Consider the following 16,290-nt stretch of genomic DNA (forward strand, 5'->3'; position numbering starts at 1 on the left):
ATGAGCATCTCATCAAAAAAAAAAAAGGTCCTGTTTGATTTGATGTAGAAAGGACTGTTTCAGAAATACTGTGTAGAAAATTTATTTTTCCCTCTATTTTCTGTTTTTGGCAAAAAAAAAAAAAGACCAAATACTTTTAAGGGGATAACCATGAAATATATCATAAAGTATAATTTCTCATTCAAAATAATGAAATTATTGACATTTGATTCACGCAGTATATAGAGTACCTTAATTCATATTATAAATAGATCAGAGTGAATTTGGAGATTTATTCTTGTGAGAAAAACCTATCTTTAGATGTAAGCATTGTACATCTACTAGGAGACCACAGCACCCTTATCCACCAGTGGGCCTGCTGGCCACCCATTCTGTCTTCAAGCTCAGGTCTTGGAGAATAATGTCACTGCAGCTCAAGCTGCAGACGTCCAGGTGAGAGACGAGGAGCCTCAGCTTGGGCAGACGTAGCATGTACCTGGCAGTGGGTGCTCAGAGGCCATCTTGGTCATTTTGCTGCAGATCTGAGAAAATGATGGTGACTTTCTTAGGTACTGTAAGAAATAAGATGATCCACAGTAGAGATCCGCATTGGCCTTGCTAGAGAAACTGCCACTAATGTGGGCAGAGGTGGTTCTTCTTCTGTGGGGCCTGGACGGGCAGAACACATGGGCGTATTCTCTGCTGTGGATTTCTTTGCAAAGTTCTGAACGTTCCTACTGATGTGATACTGCAAACCACTAACCCTCTTCCCCTCTTGTACGAAAGGGATGCACTACTTACACATGGAGGCTCCAGTCAAGGTGATCCACAGAGATCTCAAGTCAAGAAACGGTAAGTGGTCACACCGTCTGACCTTGCTACTTTACCCAGTTCACTGGCACCAGGAAATAACCAGCACGATGCTTCCCATGGCTTTGTAGCTCGTGGGTGGTCTGCACTACCCTGGAAACATTTTCACTGTCAGCAGAGATCGACGTCTGTGTGTTATTTGAGGTTTGCCTAATGCTCTGGGCGAGTCTAACACAGGATGGAGCCTACTGCATTTGCTTATGCTCCTCGTTTCCTTTCTTTGTTTGGCTTGTTTTGTTTTTTGTTTTTATCTAAAATAAGAAATGTTTAATGCCTTTTGGCCAAGTTTTTTTTTATTTTTGTTTTTTGTTAAGAAAAAAAACACATCTCTAATTATTTGCTTAGGGTCCTTTTCTAAAATCTGCACCACCAGGTCAGAGTGTGTAGTCGTGTATTTTAAGCCTCCTATTTTTAGATCCTTCCTTCTGCCAGCAACTTTGAGTTTTATTTCTGAATTCCAATGGTTTGCATCTTTTGGTCACTCATGCCCATGTTACCTGAAGTAGCTAGCGCCCAAAGATAACCAGCATGCTTGAGAGTTCAGAATGTAGAGGCATTCCTTTTTTTTCTTTCTCTTTTCTGGGCTTTCTATACTTTATGAGCCCTATACTTATCGTTTGGAAAGCGAGCTCCTTAAAATAGCTCCCAGGATTAGATGCTACCTTCTTCCATGACGTCACCTCAGAGCTAGCAGAAAGACAGGAGGACTGTTTACTTAGCAGAGCTAAATAAGCGTCCGAGGGTTCTGCTTAAGAGAGGAAAGAAAGCAGCCCTTGCTTGCTATCGGTTATTTCTGCACTCTTCAGTGGCTCTTGGTAGGCAGAAAAGCATTTAGTTTTAGGAATTTAAGATCGCTGCAGCTAAAACAGGAATTTACCAGCCGTGTGGTCCTGAGAATGGGCGATGACAGCAAGCGGGCAAGAGGAGCCTGGGCAGAGCCCCAGGGGCGCTGCTCACACTCGGGACCTCCAGGCCTGGGTCTGACAGGTGGTAGGCAGGAAGGACAGGAAGTTGTAGGCAGCTGCCACCATCAGGAATCCAAGCTGGCCCCTCCTAACCTGGTTGGCTGGCTCGGCTGACTGTCACTCCCTTTCCGTCCTCACTTGCTCTTTGGTTCTTCTGAGACAGACATAGTTGTGATACAGAGCTAGCTGACAGGAAGTTAATGGAAAATAATCTCTAACCAGATAGGAAATAGCAGACTTTTGTGACCAAAATTTCAGTTTGTACTATTAATCTCTGATTTTTTTAAGCCCATGAAGGCTATACAATGATGGCGAATTCCTCATTTAAAAAAAAAAAAATTACAAGTTCTGTAGCTAATAGGAAACATTAGCAAGAAAAGAATATCAGCCTAACGCTGGCAATTTATTTTTACTGGGAGGAGAGAGAGACTTCATTTTCTGTAGTGTTTTTTGAAAGCTTAAGTTATGGGCTAGCAAGATGGCTCCGTGAGTAGAGGCCCTTACCACCAAGCCAGACAACCTGAGTTCAGTCCCCAGAAACCACACATTAGGAAGAGAGGACTGACCCCCCCACACACAAGCTGTTCTCTGACCTCCATGTGCTTCCCGTGGCCTAGATGCACCCACACACCTATACACATACATAAAATAAGTAAATAAATCTAATAAAAATAAAAACACATTATTAGTGTGCATGCATGTCTGGTGCGTATTTGCATACACGCGCATGCAATGATGTGCCTTTGAAAGGCAGGGTCAACTCTGTGGAGTCAGGTTCTCTCCTTCCGCCTTTATATGGGTCTCTGGGGTCCAACTCAGGTCACCTGGTTGCATGACAAGTTCTTTTGTCCCCAGGGAACCATCTCTCCAGCCCCCAAAGGAAGTATTTTTATAATGTGATTTTGTAAATGAGCCCTTGTTAATCTCACATTAAGAAGGAGGAATAGGGAGCAGATAGAATAGTAATATTTATTTACATTTTTATTTATAAAAGCATGCAGCTCATGCCTCCCAATCCCACATTTACTTTGAGGCTATTTTTATGGATTAGATCACACAGAATCCTTTCTCCGGTTACCAAAATCACTAGGAGGAACAGCTGCTGCATTGATGATCTATCGTGCTCAGGCCTCGATGGTTTTCCCTCTCCCGTAACAGCTTCCCTCTCCTCCCCCCCCCCCCCCCCCCGCCGTGTCAACACTCCCAGGTTAATGTCAGCCTTGAAACTGTTTACCAGAAATACTTGCATAGATATTTTGCATGAGTTTAAAATGTATTGTTTCCAGACTGACCTTCTTCCCCACCCCTCCTGCCTGAAAAAGCCATTCCTACATCCCCTTTCTTGGCGAGTGCGGTGCAGCTGCTTTGGCTTACCCTCACTGCATCTGTGTGAAGCAAGTGTCTTAAAAGCCACTCAGAGCAGCACCTCTTGGAATTAAGCTTTTAAAAAATATTTCCTCCCTCATACAAACTCTCAGATGCAGCAAATATTTTCATCTTACCCTTTATAATATAAAATTCTCTCTGTCTGAGTGTATCTCAGTGTCTCTCTCTCTCTCTCTCTCTGTGTGTGTGTGTGTGTTTAGAACAGAGTGTGTGTGTGTGTGTGTGTGTGTGTGTGTGTGTGTGTGTGTGTTTAGAACAGAGTCTTGTTTTATATCCCTGACAGGTTTGGTTCTTGCTCTATAGCCCAGGCTGGCCTCAAACTCATGATCGTCCCCCTGCCTCAGCCTGGGATTACAGGGACACACCACCATACCCGGATTATAATGTGAAGTTAGAAATGCAGTAATATCAAACTTAGAAATGTGAAGCTCTGCTTCTCTTCAGTGTAAGACAATTCAGACAAAATGATTATCCTAATTCCTCTCTGTTCTCTTGTAGTTGTTATTGCTGCTGATGGAGTCCTGAAGGTAGGGCCGAATCTTTTACTTTGGAGAAAGTTGTTCATTTCTGATGGAGGTCTTGTGACCAATCATCTCTCATCAGTGCTGGGTAGAAGGCTAACATTGGTTCCTGTGTCCTCAGATCTGTGACTTCGGTGCCTCTCGATTCCATAACCACACCACACACATGTCCTTGGTTGGAACTTTCCCATGGATGGCTCCAGAAGTTATCCAGAGTCTCCCTGTGTCTGAAACCTGTGACACATATTCCTATGGTGTGGTGAGTGTGTTTCTTATTTCTTTGTTTTCCAAAGGACATAGGAAGGGCAAACAGCCTAGAGAAGAAAGTGGGCCAAAGTTTAGCTTGTGTCTCAGACAGGAGGATCATCTACGGTGGCGGCATAGGGACAGAGCTTTCTAGCTGTCTGATGTGTGGCTTGATCACTTCTGTCCCGCACTGAGAAGAACCATCACTACTTCCAAGAAGCAAGTAATCCAGAACCCGATCAGTGCTGCCCGCTCCCCGGGATGCTGCTGTGAGGAGTGGGAACAGGGCAGAAGAGCTGTGTAATTCACTGACACTGAGGGTCTCTTGCAGTACACTTGATTGTAATAGATTGCCCACACGGTGTGTGACCACCAGTAGCTGCTAAGTGAGCCACACTTATGCATTTCCCAAACTACAAAAGGCCATGTAGTTAAGCCATATAACCTTGTCCAGATCTGCTGCACACCCTACAAAAACAAGTGTTGACGTTGCTACGTGAGCTGACAGATGGGAGCAAGGGTAGAATGGGGGGACAGATAAGGAAGGATCGTGTAGTAGGGAAAGGCTTCTACTAGGGTAGCTCCTGCTGCAGGAAGGAATTCTTTGTGGCCCCCCTTTTAAAGATGCTTTCCTTAAAATGTTGTAAAGGGGGAAAAAAGCCCAGAGCATCATGGGGAATGCTTCTTCTCTAGGTCATATTTCCAGCTGTGCCACAGATGCTACTTCCCCTTACCTTGCAGAGAAGAGACACTGGTTGTCAGGAACAGCTCACGCCCCCTCTGCACACCCTTTTACCTGAGGTGGGAGGTAATGACCAGAGAAGGACACTTTTCAGGGACACCCCGTTCTCTGATCAGTCTGCTGGCTTCCTTCCATGTGGGCCTTTCCAGCTGGCTAGTGCTTCCTAAGTCATGAACCTCTTATGCACAGGTGACTTTTGTTGGCTATTGAAAACAGTTTCAAGAATAGATTATGTATTTTTGCCTAAAGTCTAGGGGTTTGGTTTTGTTTTGTTTTGTTTTCCAAGGCAGGGTTTTTTGGTGTAACAACCCTGGCTGTCCTGGAATTCATAGAGATCCGCCTGCCTCTGCCTCTCAAATGCTGGGATTAAAGGCATGCACCATCAGGCCCAGCAAATCTAGGGTTTTGAAGGTTAAAGGATGGCAATAGTAACCACTTCAAGTAGCTAATTCCCCTTAGTTCTGAATGTTTCTAAGAATAAAAACCACATTACTACTGAGAATGAAAAAGTATTTCTCCATGAAAGAAGGGGAGAAAGAGAATAACTGTTCCGGAGGGCACCAGCTTCTGAAGAAACAGAATAACTGTTCCGGAGGGCACCAGCTTCTGAAGCTGCCTTCTGTAACAGGAATTATTATCTCACACTCATCTAGAAATTCCGAAAATGGGAGCTTTGTTGCAATTTAAGACTTTTTGTGCTAGGGCTTAGCTGGGTACTGGTACACTTGCCTAGCAATATGCCCTAGGTTCAATTCTTCAATCCCCAACCTACAGAAGGAAAAAAATTAAACCTTTTGTGAAATTGTTTTCTTTTACCAAGTCACGTTCCTTTACTTTAGGGAAAATGATCGCTTATTGAGTTAGTCTGTGGGCTGGACGGTATACATATTACATAGCACGTTTGACTACATTTTACATAGCGTGTTTGACAGTACCGGTATCTCATTTCATGCTGTTGAACAGAAGCCAGTGTGTTTTCTATAAGGGACCAGGCAGCCATGGCTTTGTCTTTGAGGACTGCTTACACCTGGCAGCTGAGGCTGCTTCCCAGCTCCTTAACAGGCAGAACCACTTTGTGCTTTGCAGCAGGGCCATACTCTGCAGAGCCCTCTATGCAGCAAGGGGATTCGGGAAGACAGCAGAGTGGCTGACATACGTGGGTCATTTGGCCATGGTCCAGCTGATCATGTGACTTTCCTCGCATGTGCAGGAGTGTATAAAAAGAGAAAACCATATTTAGGCAGCCGTGGCTTTAAAGTAGCTTGCACCGTTTTGTTCATCAGATGGGTTTTGAGGTTTATTTTCTACTCCCACAATCCACGTATTGTATTTACTTTGACAACTTTCCCCAAGCCTTGGAATTTCCCTATTAGAAATTTTTGACCTAAACTCACAGCTATGAGTTATGTATAGAATGAAGGTTTAGTTTCAATATTATTGCATTTATGAAAATAAGCTCTGTGTCGCTTTCTTTCGAATGCTTCCAGATGCCTGGGCTTTGTGTGAAACACCATTCTTCCTTTTCCTTAAGACTGTGCCCTCTCGGTACCTGTAGCCAGGAACTGATGCCTTTGCCTTGGAAACCATAGTTGCTGAGCCATGACTTCTGATACCCAGCTAAGGATCTCTCCCGCGTCTTTAAATCCCTGTGGCAGGTCTCACTGATCACTTCCTTAAGCACAGTCTGAATCCATCTTTCTGGTGCAGTGGGTTTTCCATCTGTTGTAAAAACCTTTCACTCCAGAGACTACGTGCCACTTTTGAGAGAAGGGTCTCTGCATGTCTGTATGTGTACCACCCCTACCTTTGCCTGCCTTGCTTCGGCTTTCTTGGGGGAAAGGATGGTTTTGTTCTCTTTTGTTTTTAAGTCAAAAGCTCACTGTGTAGCTCTGGCTGACCTGGAATTTCCTGTGGAGGCTAGGCTGGCCTGGAACTCACAGAGATCTGCCTGTTACCTAACCTCTGGTATTAAAGACATGGGCTGTCCTGCTGGCTGAGGAAGGGACTTAACAGGGACTTCACAGACCGTTTCCTAAAATACCCGCGCTGCCAGGACTACACTACACCACACACCAGGTGTGGTGGAGAACCTGGCTATCCAGTCCCCTGGCTCTATCAATGTTAATTCCAAACTCATCCAAGAGCCTTCCTGCCCTTGAGTTCCTGAAACAGAAATGTTTCCGTGTCTTTTTAAAAACAGCTTCTAGGGGGCTAAGAGGTGGCTGCTCCTTCCGAGGACCTCAGTTCACTTTCCAGTACCCACACGGATGTTGACAACTCTCTGTAACTCCAGTCCCAGGGGATCCGATGCCCTCTTCTGGCCTCTGCAGGCACTGCACACATGTCAGATACAGACATACCTTTAAGCAAATGTAACATACAATAAAAGTAAATATAAATCTCAAGACAACAACAAAGTCAGCTTCTGGCCCCGAGAAATGTCACTGTGTGGGTCAAAGTATTTGCTGGCAAGTCTGAGGAGTTTAATCCCTAAGAGACAGCAGATTCTCACGAGTTCTCGTCTGACCTCCGCATGCGTGCCATGCTAAAATAAGTGAAGGGAAAATCATCTTCTGCCATTAGTTTCTCTTTAAGTGAGGTTTGACCGAGAAGGCCGGCGAGCCTCACAGAGAACTCCAGGGAAGTGCGCTTGTGCTGATTGAATGATAAGCATTCGGGATTGCATCTAACACTGCCCCTTCTCTTTCTGTTCATTCTAAATAAGCGTCATCAGTGACAGGGAAAAGCCAAGGCTTGCTCTCCAGAACCCTTTGTTGTAAACAAACAAACCTGAAAAGCCATTATGAGTTCCCAGTGGGTTGGACACCAGAGAGAAAGGGTAGTTGTTCCAATTGTGGCCATTTTGGGCATAGGAGCTTGCAATCCTCAAAGTTTAAAAATTACATCAACCTAATATATACATACTTATATATATATAAAGGAAAAGCATCATTCTAACATAAAATATCCCATAGTTCATGAAGAGCACAGCCATCGAAGAGTTGGTTTTTGAAACTCACCCCAAAAAGCCAAGATAGGTTTTTGCTTTTCGTCTTTCTCGGATTGGTAATTTTGTGTTGCTTCTTAACACGTGGCAAGACTAACTAGCCTTGCCCTGCCTTCCGAGAAACTTCTTGTTTCCAAGCAGTGCTAGGCAGGCAATTGTCCTTTCCTCATTTTACAAGAGAGGAGATGTTTGTACATCCCCAAGAGAGTGTCTCCTGAAAGATTGGGAGTAGGTTTAGAGTATGACCGGCTAAGAAAAAGAGCCCAGATGGCTGAAAGGACAGCCTGGGGAGACCCCACGGCCCGTCGCCCTCCCCAGTGGCCAGGGTTACCTTCCCAGGAACTTCCAGCCAAAGCCAGCTTTGGACTGGACTAGCTAAAGGGGCAGCCTCTGAGACTTGTCTGGAGCCCTGTTCCAGAACCAGCCGGGCTCAGGTAATGGCTTCCTATTGTTTGTGAGAGAAAAGGCAGAAATATACAGTCTCATCCAAGTTTCTGCTCTGTAAACTGAAAATAGAAATTCTCCTTGTGAGTGCAGTTTAGCTGGGAGGACGTCTTAGTATACAATGAGTTGGAAAATATTCTGGAGGTGAAAGCTCACAGCCGTGTTTGGCCTGCGTCCTTGGAACTGGTATTTTAAGGCATCGGCTTCATGTATTTTTAGACCTCCAAGTGACTTCCTCAACAAACTTACTTTTTTTTTTTTTTGCCAAATGTCATTTTTATTGAATGCAGAAAAAAGCCACCCTAGCTCATTCTGCTTTCATTTGGGTGCATTCCCAAATCTGGGGAATTAATAAAGGGAGTTCATGGGAGGCGTTGATACTGGAACCAAATAGAAGGCCTCGTGAAGGTTCCAGAACTGGAGGCTTCTGGCGGTTAGCACCTCAGTCTCCCCAGTTTTAAATCCCTCAAGCACCTCCCTTGGCTGTTGCATCTATTCAGAGACACAGGCAGAGTGACACCGTCCAGTTGTTTCAGGGTTATAACTCCTAATTTATTCGACTTTTGTTATTGTCCAGGCAAGTATTTTGGTCTGGAAAAAAAAAAAAAAAAAAACGAAGAAAAGGTGGCCTTCTGATGTTATTGCATCAGACTCTGGGGGGTGCATTTTGCTCTGTAGAATGCAGGCAGATTCCACACGTGGGCACATATTTGTGCATGAGTTGTGCTTGCCCTCCCCCAGACTATGAAAGGGGGAGGCCTGAAAGGTTCACCTGAGTGGTTTTTTTTGGGGGGGGGGGGCTGGAGCCTTTGGTTTCTTTGACGCTGCCTCCTTGTTTCCCTCCCCCTCAGCCAATGCCCAATCGATCAATTTTCCCACTCGTCACCTCCTTTCCCCCTCTGTCCCCAGTACCAACAGAGTGTGGCCATCACAGCAAAGTGAGGGACTTCACTTCCCGCTCAGCCTAGCTCTGCCCTCTCCCCTGCGGAGGCGGGGCGCCAGGGTGACTACTCCCTGTGCTGACTCTCACCCTCCCTCCCAGCCAGCACTAGACTTCCAGGGTAGCCCCTTACCTTTTCCTAATCGCTTGAGCGACTCAAATGGAATTACGCAGTAGTTTTTCTGAAGAAGTACCTTACGCTCTTGATTAAAAGCCCAAAGAGACTTCAGGGACTTTTTTCCCCCTCACTCTTGAGGAGCATCTGCCAATTTCCCTGATTTTCCTGCTAATTATCTTCGTATTAGCCAGCATTCATTTGACATGTTATAGCTTGAACAGGACGGCAGCAGGCTGGCTGGGGATATAATGGCTATACGGTTAAAGGCTTACAGGACTTACTCAAATTGAGCCGTGCCGTCAATCTAGACTCCTGTGTAGAAACAGACTTTGGAGTTGCAGCCAGGGAGAGCAAAGCCTACCTTGCAGAGTTGTCGCCCTGAGTTTGCCTTGTCCCATGCCTACATCAGAGCCTGGTGTGTTCTGTCGACCACCGGGCTTTCCCCAGCCCTAGAATTACATGGAATGAGAGCACAGCCTCCAAGTAAGAAAACAGTGTGTGTCCCTGCTGTCCCATTTGGTGGCTGGGTGTCTGTAGGCAAGTTCATCTGACTTTCCTAGACACCCATTTCCTCACCTGTAAATCAAGGATGGTATCTGAGGCTTGACTGTGATCAAGGTGAAACATGTGATGGGATTTGGAGCATATTAGGCACTCAGTAAATCATAGTGGTTGTCACATCATGATTATCAGCAAAATTAGAATTGATTCTGTGCTTTGCCCAGTACTAGTAGACTAAATGTTTGGTGTCAGCCTGGCATGGTGACACATGCCTGTACTTCTAGCCCTTCGGAGGCTGAGGCAGGAGGATCATGAATTCAAGGCTAGCCTGAGCTACATAGCCAGACTCTGTCTCCAAAAAAAAAAAAATTGGATGTCTGTTTGAATAAGAAGAGATGGCAGTTGGGTGTTCAAATCCCCATTATTCAGTATTTAGAGAGAAGCCCAGATCTCCATGCTAGCACCAGTTGGCTCTTCTTAGCATCCGGTTGATGGTCATGTCCACACTCACCTTGAGCTTTACACACAGTTGGGGGCCCATATTCACTCCTGCACACAGTCAGCACACATTCAGCATGTATGTGTACTAAATGTGCACCGTACTTGAGAATATGGTATAATATGTGTATGCAGGAATGGATCCTTCAGACTGACTCATTCTGAGGGAAATTTGTCCAAATCACAAAGTCCAAATGTTATAATTTAAAACTATCTTCTGGTATGGGGCAGAGGAGTTTGCTAGGGATTTGAACTGGGGACTTTGATTTTTTTAATGTGGCCATTGTTGAACCTTTAAAACTGTGTTGAATTTTTGGTTACTATCTAATAAAAAATGTATCTGAGGCTCAAGGCAGAAAGACTGTTCTCTAACAAAATACAAAATTGGGAATATGTGAAAATTCCACAGAGTGTAAAGATCAAGTTTAATCACTAATATAAAATTTTAAGTGTAGACATTCCAATTCCTAAGACAAGTTTTTTTCTTTACATACAAAGAACATGAAAGTATATAACATATGGTAAAAGTCCTATGTATGAATATATACATACATAGTCTAAGTTTCTACAGATGGTTGGCTACGTCTAGTAATTGGATACAATTAAATGCTAGCTACATTTTTCAGTAATATACCAATATAAAGTACCAGAATAAAAATTCCATTTCCTTTTTGTTCTAGGTTCTCTGGGAGATGCTAACAAGGGAGGTCCCCTTTAAAGGTTTGGAAGGATTGCAAGTAGCTTGGCTTGTAGTGGAAAAAAACGAGGTAAGACTCCGTTTCTCCATTCAGGTGCATAGATCAGAAAACAGTATTGGGGTTTTGCAAAAGACTTTTTCATCTTCTTCAAATTGAAAGTAAGTTCACGCTTATGGAAAGATTAGCAGTAGGAGCTAACACAAAGGGTCAAAGTGATGTTATTCCTCATGAATGGCCCCTTTACATCTAATTGTTGCAGCTTCACGTCGTGATGCTGTAGATCAAAAATTGTACAAGTACTGTACTAGTTTCTCAGTCTCAATTGTAAAACCGGGGGGTTTGTTCTTAGTGATGAAAGAAGCCATTGCGTCCAAGGTAGGGGAACAGTTTAACTGCATCTCCTGCGTTTAGGACATCTTTTTTACTGGCCGGGAGTTGATATATCTGTAAGAGACCTTCAGCTACTTCAACTTACCTCTCCCAGCAGGAGTCACTATAGTACAAGAAACTGTCGCTTAGATGAGAATTTCAAAAATAAAAGAAGAAAAAATAGTTTCAAAAAGGGGAAAAATTACAGTTTTGCCACCTACGTTGAGCACTACATTGAAGATGAGCTCCTCACTGGAATTGGCGAGGCAGTGGTACAAGTGCTGGCTTCTTCATGCAGAGTCGTTCCATTTCAAAGGGACTTCAGTGGCGTAAACACCGTTTGTGCTGTGTCCCCGGCCTCGCTTTTCTTCTTCCCACAAATTGAGGCTTTCAGCTAGTTGGACCTATGAGCCTACATCAGAGGACACGCCACATCCATATCAAAGAGAGCAACTACATTTTGAAAGGTTTCAAATTGTCGCTGAAACGCACAGCCATGGAAATCGCACAGCATAAGGACGCAGCATCCCATCTCACGGCGTGAGGAGAACTTAGATGGTGTTGCGGCCGTGCACGCTGGTGCTTGCCAGGCAAAGTAACTGATTTCCCAGAACTTCTTCATTTCCATAGCTGTATACAAAGGCTGAGAGAGACCTCAAAGGAAAAAATATTCTCCAGAAGAATATTTAAAGATAGCCCCCTTTTAGCGTGTTAGCAGAACTGGATTGATCTGTACCCTGAGTGACTACGGAGTATGCTAGGTTAATCAGAAAGCCGCTGTTGACCAGAAGAAACCAAGATTCTGTCTCCCAGATCCCAAGCTATTTGGCTCATTTGTCCTCCCGACTCATTGGAAAAGGGCGGCACATTGCGGTGGCTGAATTTGGTGGGAGAGGACTGCCAGGCTAGGGGATGGAAGGACTTCCACATAAGGCCAGGCCTCCTTCATTGCTTCACAAGAGCTGTTAGGTTTTAATTAGATAATCATTATTTCCACGTGCTGTTCGGTTAAGATAACTAATGGTTTGGGACGCGAGATCCACTGTTCAGTATCTTTTGCCAGAGAGATGGTTGAGTATTTCGTTCAGGTTGATGAATCCAAATGAAGAGAGCATTGGCCTTCAGCTGACCTCGAAGCAATTTCTACACCACACAAGATAGATTAGGAGAGGAGTTTAGAGAGTCATCCAGATCCTCCAAAGTTGACAGAATAATTAGTATTTCACAATAATTTTTTTCAATCTAGAGAAAAGCAGAATAGGTCCAGTCCAAAGCATTTCCAAAGCATTGGGTATTTAAAGGGGAAGGGAATGGCAGCTTCCGTCCTGCCTGAGAGTTGGGATGCCCCCACTAACACCCCTCAGAACTCTATAGCATCACATGCAGGAAGCCACTGCCTTCTGCCCCCTACTGATCCCCTGGGTCATACCGTGGTGTGCTGCGATGAGGGAGACTCCAAGACTTCCTGATCTGTTCATTAACTGAAGTAGGAAGTTGAGAGAACCCACACGGTGACAAAAGTTCTCTCAGCTTGCCAATGAATTGAAGAAAAACCGGTTGAATTAAGGATAATTATCTGCACAGCACTTACTTGTCAAAGAAAAAACAATGTGGAAATTAAGCCTAGATGGGATTTCCAGTGTTGCCGTTCCAGAAGGTTTCTTCATCCCACCACCTTAGAGGCACTGACTATCCAAACAAATTCCGCTCACACAGTGTTAAGGCAATTCCCAGAGATTGAGTTCACGTAAGAACAAACCCGAGACCTCAAGAAGCGTAACTCATAAAACCTCTTCAGCCTCCAATAATTTTTTTATCTTTACTGTTGAATACTTTCAGTTATTGGGTTGGAGGAAGGTTCCCATATTTTCACGTCTTCATTTAAATAAGAATGGCGTTTAAACTGCCAAGGAGGAATTGATAGTGTGGACTGTCTAGTCATTGTATAACATCTACAGCCAATTAGTAGGGCTGCTTTTTTAAAGAGCTTTTTATTTTGAAATAATTATGGACTCCTAAAAGTCTGTAAAAATATTACAGAGAATCCAGTGTTCCCAGCTTCCCCACTGCTAATCCCTTATATGGCTGCAGTGGCACCGAGCTGGGCAGTGAGGATGGGGACAGACTCTTACCCAGGTGGCAGTCATCTCTTCCTCCACACAGATCTGTATGACAATCACGCTAACATCGTATCTGAGGATCTTTGCCTCTGACTCTTATGGATAAGGCTTTTGACTCATCATTTTCCCTGACGTTAACTTCTATTAGGAATAGACTCATAAACCCTTGTTACGCCTTACAAAGTAAGCAGTGAACCTTACAGAAGGCGTGAGCTTATGAGAGCATTGCTAAGACACGGTTTTTAATATAGGGTTTCCATGAAAAGCAGTGGGCCTTCAGAAAATTTTAGGGTATAATTTCTACATTTATAAACACTTGGATTCTTGCATAAAATGTGTTTTGTTGTAAATAGCAAATTAATTAGTGTAAAAAAATCTTAATAAAACTAAAAATTTCATTGGGACCAGCAAGTAAAGATATTTGCTACCACACCTAACAACCTAAGTTCAGTTCCTGGGACCCACATGGTAGAAGAGAGACTACTTCCTCAAACTGTCTCCTCACCTCCCCGTGCACACCACAGCACAGCTGTGTGTTTGTACATGCACACATGCTCCCCCACATTCACACCCACACACAATTAATTAATTAATTAAAATATGTTTATCTACAAATTTTTTAAACTTAAATTTTCATTTACTACTCTTGAACTTCAGAAAAATAAAAACGTAGTTGTTTTCACATCTCATGTGTAAAATGATACAAGAAATATTTTTTTAAAAAATGCCCCCACCTAATTTGATTACTCTAAATTAGTAGGTACTCTTCTTATAAACATGAAGCCTTTATTCCAAAACATCTAAACCGTAAGTAATGCTCCATATAGTATCTGGCCATTTCGAGATGTTTGGAATCATTAGGATCGCATTAAAGTTGTGTGATCAGGACATAAATACTTCAGATTCTATTTGGAAGTACTTTTTTAGACACCCAAAAAAAATCCCTCACATCAATGTGTCTGAGTCTGTGATTAGCTAATACTTGATAGTGTTAGAGATCAAACATTACTTTTTCTGCGTGTGATGTTTGAAATGTCGTGTCTAAAAAGGCTTCTCAGTAAGAAAAGAGAAGCAAAGGACACCCAAGCCTGTTGACAGTGGCTTCCTTGGTAACCACTGAGGTTAGGCTGTGCTGAAGTGTGTCCATCTGAAACCCACTCTGTTTATACAGAGTGCATGCAGGTAAATGCATGCCACTGTAGTATGTCTTTTTACACACACACACACACACACTGTACTGGAGATGCGGTCCAGGACTTCCTGCACGCCCGTTGCTCTGCCACTGATGCATCTCCAACCCCAGGGCTCTCTTCCTAACAACTATAGTTATAAACTTGCTCTGCTGAAAAGAAAGCCAGAAAGCCTCAGCTTGCCCATGGGCACCATGCTTCAAGTCAGTGGAACCCTGTAATGCGAAGAATAAATGGAAATCCTGCAGTACACACATGCTCAGGCAAGATCTTGCTAGACAAGATGATGGGGCCATTTAAGGTGCTGAGCCTTGTGCAGAAATGGCCATAAGTGACCGCCTGATAGAGTAAGCGGTGCTAATGACTTAGTAGTTCCGAGACCTGCATGGTTGCTAGTGACAGTCCTTAAAATCGTAGTTAGGTTATGAATAATGCAAAGATCACTGCCCTTTGATTTCTCGTGTGTGGGTGTTGCACTCTTGGGAAGTCTGGTGCATCTGGAAACTGCTCAAAAATATTTCTGTTTATTTGTAACTCAGTTTGAGGCCAGGTCCAGAAAATTATATAAACTTCGTTTTGTTTACTAGGCTAATGTAGACCCACGTGGAACATTTGCAATTTGATGGCTTGTAAGAGAGTCCTTGATTATATGGTGCTTTTATGGTATATTGAAGGATGTCTGGTCATCATTTATTTTCATAGCGTGGAGGATCAAACTCAGTGCCTCATCCATGCCAGGCCCTTCTGTCGCTGTCACTGAGTTATTGGCCCCTCAAGCCTTTGAAAACAAAAATTCTTCTGGGAATAGGGACGTGCCATGGTCTATGAGAACCAGAACGGTGGGATGTGAGAGTAGAATTGATCCTCGCGAAGGTAGAGCCATGATGAATCGTGTATTCTGAATGACACACTCAGAATTACCATTTCCCAAATGCGGAGTGATCTTCTGTGCCAAAGATGTTTTCAGAGCTCCACACCTATTGCCAAAACTCAACTTGTTTCCTAGTTACCGGGCTGGTAAGCTGGAATCACAAGTCGCCTATAAAAACAGAGCAATAAATTGGTGGTGTTAGATGATGTAGCATTATGTTCCAGCTTGCCCCTCTCCGGCTGTAGTTTCTTCCTAATGACGAACCTGACCTTTCCATCCATCGTCCATGATTTCCATGTGTGCAAGTGGGGTCCTTCGGAGATTGGACAGGACAAATCTGTGCATCAATCTTCCTGTCATCTATGAATCCAGGGATGCTTTAGATCCCGTGTCTTGTTTGGGTTTCTAAATTAGTTCTTTGATGATTCTGCAAAGGGCACTTCCTTGTCCCGAAGAGTAAAGCCTTGTTTCTTCTTCTGTTTGCCTTCTCTTTGTAGAGATTAACCATTCCGAGCAGCTGCCCTAGGAGCTTTGCTGAGCTGTTACATCAGTGTTGGGAAGCCGATGCCAAGGTACTTGTGTTATTGTTCAAACTTCTGAAGTTTTACCTGTTCGCTTTGGGGTTTTGAAAACTTGGCGTAGCCAAAAGCCTTACACAGCGGCAGGGAACTGCCGAGCCTGCAGCCCCAGAAGCCCCATGATGACACCTCTACAGCTCGACTTCTGGATCAAGTGATTATCATCAACTCTTCCTTCCTTTAACAGAACTCCTTGGCATTCTTGACTCAAAAGGCAATTTTGTTCTTTTGCTTTTAATCACCACCA

The 16,290-nt window shown here is 43.8% G+C and overlaps 1 protein-coding gene across 4 annotated transcripts in view; it reads left to right on the plus strand.

Annotated features, from left to right (window-relative positions):
- Positions 1 to 16,290, plus strand: part of Map3k20 (mitogen-activated protein kinase kinase kinase 20) — a 155,682-nt gene that overhangs the window by 81,225 nt on the left and 58,167 nt on the right. For all 4 annotated transcript variants that reach the window (XM_041631454.1, XM_041631456.1, XM_041631457.1 and 1 more), the window contains exons 5-9: positions 766 to 831; positions 3,699 to 3,727; positions 3,843 to 3,980; positions 10,898 to 10,984; positions 15,963 to 16,037. In XM_041631454.1, coding sequence (XP_041487388.1) covers positions 766 to 831; positions 3,699 to 3,727; positions 3,843 to 3,980; positions 10,898 to 10,984; positions 15,963 to 16,037 — 395 coding nt within the window. The remainder of the gene's footprint in view (positions 1 to 765; positions 832 to 3,698; positions 3,728 to 3,842; positions 3,981 to 10,897; positions 10,985 to 15,962; positions 16,038 to 16,290) is intronic.

This window comes from Microtus oregoni, unplaced genomic scaffold (genome assembly GCF_018167655.1).
Source record: "Microtus oregoni isolate MIOR12 unplaced genomic scaffold, Mior012 000037F_ref0000500, whole genome shotgun sequence".
NCBI classification, from domain to species: domain Eukaryota; kingdom Metazoa; phylum Chordata; class Mammalia; order Rodentia; family Cricetidae; genus Microtus; species Microtus oregoni.